Source organism: Pinus tabuliformis, chromosome 8, assembly GCF_031772625.1.
Source record: "Pinus tabuliformis cultivar Carrire ecotype Pingquan chromosome 8, CPIR1, whole genome shotgun sequence".
NCBI classification, from domain to species: Eukaryota; Viridiplantae; Streptophyta; class Pinopsida; order Pinales; family Pinaceae; genus Pinus; species Pinus tabuliformis.
Genome location: NC_142294.1, coordinates 1,149,699,773 through 1,149,709,447, shown reverse-complemented (window position 1 = coordinate 1,149,709,447; position 9,675 = coordinate 1,149,699,773). Strand labels below are relative to the sequence as shown.

Below are 9,675 nucleotides of genomic sequence, written 5' to 3'. Positions count from 1 at the left end.
CGGTTTTGGTGTTTGGAGGTCGTTCTAGAACTTTTCGGGCCAGTTAGCTGTATGCACCGCGCAGCTTGTCCAACGCGCCGCGCCTCCCCGGTGCACCATGCCCATGTTATTTTACATTGAATGGTCGTGCCCAGTGCACCGCGCCTCCCTAGTGCACCACGCCACCTGCTCTATGCGCCGCACCAGCTTTGAACACAGCTTTGGCTTGGAAATTTACAGTTTCACCCTCTCACCACTTTGAGTCAGATTTCAATCAACCTTTGAATGAAAATGGATGTTTCTAAACAATGAGAGTATCTTATAGTGATGGATTTAATTTTTGCTTCTCACAAACCCACTCTGTAATGTTTCGACTTAGCACTTTTTTCACAATTAATACAACTCTGTCTTTTTGTTTCCTCTTTGATTTTTTGGCTTGAATGATGTTTTATTTTGGCAACTTTTGCGGGGATAGTGGCATGTCTTGACAAAGGAAGACCAGGGATGCGCCTAGAGAATTCAACAACTGAAAAACTTTTGAAAATTACATGGCAATTTATTACAAAACGAAATGACGAATTTTCTTCAAAACAGAGTTTTGAAGAAAAGTCATACTCGAGCATATGATGATGAAAATATTGGAAATGAAAACTTATTAAGGACCTCCCTCATGGGTGTGCTGGCATTGTTGGACATTGTTGAAGACCAAATCAACTAACCCTAGACCTAGTGACTGAAATGACTCTTGATGATCAATGGACTAAAACAGGACTGTAAGTGACTTTAAAACTTGATTTTGATGAACATACCTGAGCTAGCAATGATAAGGCATGAGGGGTAATGAATGACAAGATCCTTCCATCAAATGATGGCATGCCCCTAGTGAAATGCAACTGAGTGAATTGAGGGAGACACCTAAAAATGAAATGCAATAAGAGAAATGATCTCTGACAGAGGGATGACCAGACCGACTCTAACAAATGGGACATAAATTCCCTCCCCAAATCATGGGGAGATTGGGGCAAAAAATATTTCCATTGCTTTTCTCAAGATCTAGTTGCCAAGGTAAGTTTCACACTCCTCACGACACATAACCTTTGGACCGATTTCGTACAACATAATTATAACCATCCATTATCAATTCAGGACTAGATCCGACTCCCAAATAAATCAAGAATAAATATTTCCATCATATCGAAAACTGCACTAAAATATTTTTCGATCATTTCCTCAGGTTTGGCATGGCGTATAGGCTCTGAGAACCATGTTTTTGTGGAAACAATAATATTCTCCCTGCAGAGTTAATCAATTTTCTCAAATATAACAAGATCAAATATCTAAACTAGATTGGGGACCTAACATAATATGATATATGGGGTCAACACTAGATTACAACAGTGGATCTTCATTTTCCTAAGAAATGGTACAATGTATGGGGAGAGTATACTAGGGTGTTGTTATCAACACAAATTCGATTAATTGATCATGTGGATGAACTATTGTGGGCACCCTCAAAACACAAATCTTACTCTCCAAAGGAGGGTTATCTTTTCACAATCGCCTCTAAGGAACCTGACACTCTCTGTTGTTGGTGGAGGCACCTCTGCAAATTAAAAGGACCTACAAAATCCTGGATGCTATTTTGGTGTATATTGGAAAACATACTGCCCACAGGAGACAATTTGAATAAATGCTCATATTATGGCCCCTCATGGTGTGAATTATTGTCACAACTCCCAATAATAACCATTTTTTTCTAATTGTCTATTGCAGCAGTATTATTTTTCTTCTCATACTTTCTAGTATTATTAGCATGAATTACACTATGTTCATGAACTTCTGGAACTAGTTCAGCGATATAATTTCATTTATATATCCCACACTATACCCTTGTCCCAAGTTCCGACTACAAAGTATATATGGTTTCTTAATCCATAAATAAATTTCTTGTTTCCACGTTGCGCCTAGGAAATGGATCTTAACTCTTCACTTGAGATAAGTAGTGCATAAGTAGAAGGGATATACCTGTGTTCCATATCAACACTACATGGTATAGGATGGTAATAATTCCTTTTCCTTTATTTATTAGACTTGAAACTATATGAGCTACTTACTCAGTAATATTTCAATGTAAAAAATGATTCATTTGAGAACATTATTTTGATTAAATGGGGAAAAAGGGTTATTTATTTCATATCTTCATCACAAACATCTTGGTATATAATTACATCACCCCTTTACTCTATTTTCTAAGAGATATCCATGTCGCCCCATATTTATGACATAGTTATTTCGATTCCCCTTACCTAATTCCATGGAATTAGTGTTCATCATTGTCTATAGAAAGATCTTCCTTCATATGGTTCTAAAAAACTAGGCATATCCTTACTGCTCTAACCAGTTTCTCACTCACCCACCTAATGCCAGCAACTAAACATTTGAAGCCTTTCTCAATCATTTAGCATTGTATAAATATGATAACCTTATGAACAATCCAAGGTCAACTCATTAAGTCACACAAGCGCGCACTAGCTTCCTTTACAATGACTGCCTATAATGTCCATGACCATTTACAATGTTGTCTTCACAATGAACATCTCTAGAGTCAATTTCAATTTTCCTTTATAGTTAAAATTATATGGTCAATTTTGGTTACCATTATATCTAATACCCTTATGGTTATATAACCATGGTGGTAACACATTACTCCGCACTGGGTATATGTGATCTATGTGACCAATATTAAAAAATATCATAAATTTTCAATGTTCTATACACGACTTAATTTCATTTCTACTTTTATTAAAATCATTTTTCACAACCCAAGGGAGGCAGGCCTAGAAGATTGAGACATGAGAATGACTAAACCATTGGTTGGTTTCCATGATAGCCCAGCCATGTAACAATCCCATGAGTTGTCAGTATCACTCATACGAACCATATGGAACCTTTTTCTCAATTTGATGCCCCCTGGGGACTCACTAAACCCTAACATTTCATTCTCGACTAGACAGCTTTCCCTTTGATTTTGTTTCTCTCTCCTATTTTCTCCAAAGATTCAGTGAGCACGCTGGCTGATGTGCACCAATATATTTCCTTCAGTGTCGGTATACCATTCAGATTTCTCTCTAGAGGTAAATAGGTTGTTTTCCTAGCGCATTAATCATATTTTGGTTTCAGTTTATCCTTCTGCATAATTTATTTTCCTATATCATTCAAGGTTAAGTCGAGGTCTTTAAATATACTAATACTCTTCTTTTGTTATTTTGAAACAAAGACCTTATATTGTGCATTACACCCACCTTACTAAGAATGGGAATTGTGAATCAGTCTGACATCTTCGAAGGTTTTTCGGTCATAGGGAGAATAACAAAAATCTTTCTCAATGATTGGCGATGATTAATTTGACCAAGTAAAATTTGTAGTCTTAACTTTTTGTTTACAAACTATTCACGTTGAATTTGTTATTACTAATCTCATTCTTCATTGTCTACTTTTACATGGCTTAATTATTACAATCTTTCTCTGTTAGAAATTAGGGTTTTCTAATTATCTTGTCGGTTTCTTCTTTTTTTTTTATTTTTCTGTAAATAATGATTAACCTCTGTGTGAAACACTCACGATAACCTTGGTGCTCCTCTCTATGCCTGCTATTTTTCAAAAGTTAGAGGCATACCCAGAAGAGTGCGCCCTCTCCTATCATCTGTCTAATTTAACTAGTAAGGTTTTTGGGAATTTCCTTCAAATTTCATGGGTTTTATTTATTTATTTTAATTCGGATCTTTTATCATGGAACCACTTACATTGACCCTAAGGCTCTCCTCTACATCTGATACTCACAAGGGTTTGAACATGAAACACATATATGAAGGTTCACACATTTTTCTATGGTTCATCCATCATGAACAGGTAAAACGTTGAATAAACCCCTTTCATTCTTTAATTTATTTTATATCTAACACTCATTATACAGAGTTATAAATTTTGTTATGAGGTTAATGTTTTGAACTTTGCTTTCATTTCAAGTGTTAACATCCCTTTTCATTAGCCTCCTTCATGCTCATCTAAGAGGCACCATCATCAGTTCAAACTGTCTGCCCTTCCAAGTTTGTTCACCTATACCCCTTGCGACTCGAATGTTATAGTTCCCTTTTCCCCTTACTAGATAGTGATATTAGATGTTGCATCGTATTTAGGAGCAGTACTCCCAGGAATATCATCGTGTGATTGCTCTGTCACTCTTTCACTATAATTAGTGTTCAGTTATATTTGTTCTTTCTTTTCCAATTGTCTCTAGACATAACCAAGGGTGTCCTCATGGCCCTGGTGTAACCTTATTCACTTTTTTTTCCAACGTTGTTCTCTCACTATGACTTTTATGTATCAAGAATAGGAGAATTTTTCTCCCTTATTATTTATGAAAACATAAATTGTATTAAGGAACAAAGTTTTGGATATAGCCTTCGTCGGGTAGTTTAAAAATAATTAAATCCTTGGAAGTTGTACCAGTATATTTATATATTTAGATAATTCAAATCTACCTTCTATGGCAATAAAATTTAGATTCCTATTGTTGCATTTATGAAACTTGATTATAATCATATCACCACGCCAATTTCTGTTTAATGGAGACTTTATTTTGTATAATGAACTACTACCATACTATCTGTATTGTCATTTTTTTTTAACTTACTTATCCAGAATCAATGCATCCTTCCCATAACATACTAATATTTTTCATAAAATTTCCCAATGGTTCAATACCACCAGTCAATCTTGTACATAAATGTGGATTAAGTGCTTATTCTATAAATATAGCATTAAATGGATATTTCATTCTAGGTGTGTGCTTAAGTACTACTTACAGCTTCACCACCCTTGGAAAATGTGTCTGCATTACTTTCTTCCATTTATATAAATTGTTGGAAGCTATGTTGAACCATGTCCAACATATGAATCAATGGGATAACTAAAAATTAACTCACAATAAACCTACCCATCATTCTACAAGGCCCATCTTCTTTCATTTCTAAGTTAAACCTTGATTTTTAGATGCTTTGTTAGTAATATTCCTCTCGACTCTATTCTATAGAGTTCCAATAATTAGTTATGATTGATTTCTTGTCAGTTTCTTAACTATCCCCAATTTCTCTCCCTTTTTTTTGAACCTCTTTCAAATAGTTGCAATTTTTTTATATTGATAATCATTTAAGCATCAAACTTGCATATTACATAATTTAATTTCCATAAATGTAAGGCATTGTGTGCTCAACACACTAAATGCCTTTAGTTACTTTTGTTGTCTGCATTCGCATACATGTTTTAAACAATTATAATATCAACCTTTTTCCTAGTGGCGTAAAATTAAATGCATTGATTATGGCTTAGGCACTATCATAATAGGGTTCTAATTCAAATACTAAATTTTAATTTATATGATATTCAGGCTTAATAGACGTGAAGGTGAAGACGCAGAGGATGGGACTGAAGCAGCCTGACTGCTAGGGTTTCGTACTTTCCTTAGACGACGCAGCCTGACCTGCAAAAACAGCCATCGAGGACCTGACCCTGCACCCAGAGATCACTCATCTGCATTGGAAGGGACCGGAAGGCAAATGGATAACCCCCAGGGGGGGTTACGGCGACCTCCCCCATGGAAAATGAAGCGCAGAACCAAACAGAAGGAACAATACACTTTGGATAGATCAACGAGAATGTGATCAATCAGGAGATCCCGCGCCAGCATGAGCGCAATGGCAAGAACAAACCCGATAATAAGGGGGATGAAGAAACAGGGCGGAATAACTGACCAGAAGATACCCCGAAGGTCTCCTCGACCACCTGCAAACCAATAGCAACAGATCGACCCAGAATCGAACTGCCGGGAGAGAAAATAGAAGAAAGAATCCAGTTTATGCAAGATCATGCGCTCATCGGGAAATTTATAGGGTTTTGGCCGACGGAAAAAGCCCTACACAGTTGGATCGCAGCGAAATGGAAGCCGAAGGGTGATGTAACTCTGCAGCTAGGCCCAAAAGGATTCTTCACAGCGATCTTCTTCTGCCTGGAAGACAAATACAGAATCCTAGTGGAGGGACCTTACTTTTTCAACTCAGCAGGTCTATACTTAAGGGACTGGGCACCCAGGTTCAACCTGGATAAGGAGGACCTCACTTGGGCTCCGATCTGGATAAGACTATACTCACTCCCAGATGAGTATTGGGGCGAGGATATCCTGAGAAACATTGGAAATGGTCTGGGGGAATACATAAAGGCTACCGAAGAAACGAAAATGCGAAGATACACATCATACGCTCGCATATGTGTCTTTATGCGCCTCGACAAAGCTTTGCCCGAATCGGCAAGTCTCTCTCACCGTGACTATGAATGGATTCAACCCTTAGACTATGAACATGTCTTGTTTCGCTGTCGTAAATGCCATGCCATAGGGCATCTTTTTAGTGATTTCCCCCTAAATGTCAAAGCTACTACCCCTATCTCCTCTAACTCTTTGACCCATGATGGCTTCACCAAAGCCCCTACCCACAAACGAGCTCACAAAAAATCAACAACAGGGAAGAAACCCCAGCAAAATAACACCTCTGACCCTGCGGTCAAAAATAGCTTTGGAATCCTGGCTCAAACCACGGAAGAGAAAAACACTTCCTCTCCCCCCAACACTGATATCCCTTCCTCCTCCACCCAACCACCTCTTTCAGGCCCCTCCTCGAACCTTCCTCCAACCAAAGCGGTCCCAGATAACCCCTCGGAAAGCAAGGAAAAGCAAGGGGAAAAAGAAAATGAAATGGAGGTTGACGGGTCCTCAGACCCACTCCAAAGCTCAAACATGCCCTCGGAAGAGGACAACCAGATGCAGCGCATGGAGGAAGAACCGGAGAGTATAGATCTAAATGGATTAGACATATTGGAACTTGAAGCAGCATGCAAGAAGAAAGCTTATGAAAGCATCCCAGAGTTTCAGCTTAACAAACTGGAAATGGTAATTTCCAGAGCATACCATCAGCACCAGCTAGGTATCCAAGCAGGAAGCCAATGGGATTTAAGCCAAACTCCAAAAGACTCCAAAAAAAGAGGAAGAAGAATTGATCTCCAAAGAACAATAGCGGTAGGGAAGATCCTGGTAGACTCAGGCAGGTATGCTAAGCTTACGAAGTACTACAAGCCCTCTACCAATAGTGAATCATGAAGCTCATTTCATGGAACCTAAGGGGGCTCAATAGCCCAGGAAAACTCAGAATGCTAAAAAATATGTTAAGAATGGAAAAGCCGCAAATATGCTTTCTCCAAGAGACAAAATGTAACAGCTCAACTCTAGAAGTGATCCTCTCTAAAGCATGGCCAGGTAGTCACTCGGTGGCGGTGGATGCCTCTGGGGCATCTGGAGGGCTGGCTATCGCATGGAACTCCCAAGCACTTACCCTCACGGACTTTCATGCTTCTCATAATCTAATTCAAGCTGCTTTTCACATAATAGGCACGAATATACATGGGCATCTCTCGAATGTATATTTCCCGCAGGAAGCCAAGGAAAAAATTGCTCTCCTCCAGACCATAGAAGCTCTTAACTCCAATAGAAGGCACCCGCTCTGGATTGTTGGGGGGGATTTTAACATGATAACAAAATTAGAGGAAAAGATTGGGGGCAGAAACAGGCTGGAACAGGAAAACACCCTCTTTAGAGACTTTATCCAGAACGCATCCATGATAGATCTACATTATTGCAATGGCACTTTCACGTGGAGTAATCGAAGAGCAGGCAAGCATCAAATAGCCTCCAAGCTAGATCGGTTCCTTATCTCAGACAACTCGATTCACCTAGGGGGAGACTTCTCGGCAACCATTCTTCCACATTCTGGATCCGACCACTGGCCGGTAGCCCTTCAATGGCAGCGTCCTGGCAGCACCACAAGAAGACCTTTTCGCTTCGAGGAATTTTGGTTCACCCATCCCTCATTGAAGGATTTGGTTCACTCTACATGGACATCCTTCAGGCCCCTAGATGGCTCCAAGATGTACCAGTTCCAACAGAAACTCAAACATTTAAAGCTCTGCCTCAAGCGATGGAACAGAGAGACCTTTGGAAACATCTTCAGGGCGCAAGATGATCTCCATAAAGCTCTGAAGGAATTGCAGCAAGAAATAAGTACAAATGGCCACACAGAGAGAACCCTTAAGCAAGAGAAGCTCATCCACAACCAAATTGAGGAGAGAAGGAAGCAGGAGGAGATATACTGGAAGAAAAAGTCCAGAATCAGATGGTTAAAAGAGGGAGAACGAAATACCAAATTCTTTCACAGAACCAAAGTGCAGCGTAGAATGTGCAATAATATCCCTTACATTCAAACAATAGGAGGAGAAAGGGTGGAACAGCATGAAGATATTGAGAAGGAATTCCTCAACCACTTCAAGCAAGTCCATCAAGAGCCTGACATCAACAGACGTCCAGCAATCGAAAGAATCATACGCAATGTGCCAAAATTAATTACGGAGGAGCACAATGAACTCCTCCTCAGTCCAATCCAAACTCAGGAAGTGGACGTAGCTATGGCTCAGCTTAAAGAAGGTAAAGCTCCCGGCCCGGATGGTTTCACCACCACTTTCTTCCACAAGTTCTGGGAGCTAATAAAATTGGAAGTTTGGGAAGTGGTTGAGGAATCGTGAGTGAATCACTGGCTGCTTCCCTCACTCAACACCACATTCATAGCCTTAATCCCAAAAGAGGAGGACTCGATCAAACCGGATAAGTTCAGACCGATCGCACTCTGCAATGTAATATACAAAGTCATCTCCAAAGTCATTGCAAACAGGCTAAAGCCCCTCTTGCCTATGCTCATTTCCCCGGAGCAGTCAGGATATGTGGAGGGGACACAGATCATGGACGACATCATCCTCTCGCATGAGATCATACACACTCTCAAGCACTCAAAACAAGCAGGTATGCTCCTAAAACTGGATCTTTCAAAAGCTTTTGATAAACTCAGTTGAGATTATGTACAGCAAATGCTAACTGCTTTCGGTTTTAATCCCGCATGGATTCGCTGGGTCATTAGCCTCATTTCCTCCACTAGTTTCTCCATTCTCGTGAATGGGATCCCTTCTCGACCCTTTGCCCCCTCCCGAGGCATAAGGCAAGGGGACCCTCTTTCCCCCTTCCTCTTTGTTTTAATGGCTGAAGGACTGGGACGTCACATTAATAATTCCCTCCACACTCATTAGCTTAAAGGTCTCTCTATTCATCAGCTGCCTGCCATTTCCCATCAGCAATTTTTTGATGACACCATGCTCTTTGGTTACCCCTCCGTTCAAGAAGCTTCCAGATTTAAAGTTGTGCTCAATGACTTTGCCGAAGCCTCTGGAACCAGCATCAATTGCTCCAAATCGCAGATCTTCTTCTTTAATACCCCTCTGGTTGTCAAGTCTGCTATAGTCCGCATTTTGGGGTTCCCTATCGCCACCCTTCCCTCCAAGTACCTTGGGGGCCCCCTCACTATCTCAGCCATCAAGCATTCCTCTTGGCGCAACCTCATTGAAAAGCTTGAATCCCGTCTCAACCAGTGGATGCATAGAGCATTGAACTTAGTCAGCCGCGCAGTGCTCATAAAGGCCATTCTACAAGTAATGCCACTGTACTTATTTTCAATCCTAGCTGCACCGAAGTGGGTCCTAAAAAGACTA

General features: G+C 40.1%; 1 protein-coding gene across 1 annotated transcript; it reads left to right on the top strand.

Moving 5' to 3' along the window:
- Nucleotides 1-5,893: 5,893 nt before the first annotated feature.
- LOC149239422 (uncharacterized) lies at nt 5,894-8,661 on the top strand. The gene is made up of 2 exons (XM_089369855.1): nt 5,894-7,134; nt 7,305-8,661. Exons 1-2 carry the CDS (start codon nt 5,894-5,896, stop codon nt 8,659-8,661), a joined length of 2,598 nt encoding a protein of 865 aa, XP_089225981.1.
- The last annotated feature ends 1,014 nt before the right edge of the window (nt 8,662-9,675 follow it).

Coding starts and splice junctions, on each gene's coding strand:
- LOC149239422 (XM_089369855.1), top strand. CDS start 5,894: ATGCAAGATCATGCGCTCATCGGGAAATTTATAGGGTTTTGGCCGACG. Junction 7,135..7,304: donor ATCCTGGTAGACTCAGGCAG/GTATGCTAAGCT, acceptor AAAATGTAACAG/CTCAACTCTAGAAGTGATCC.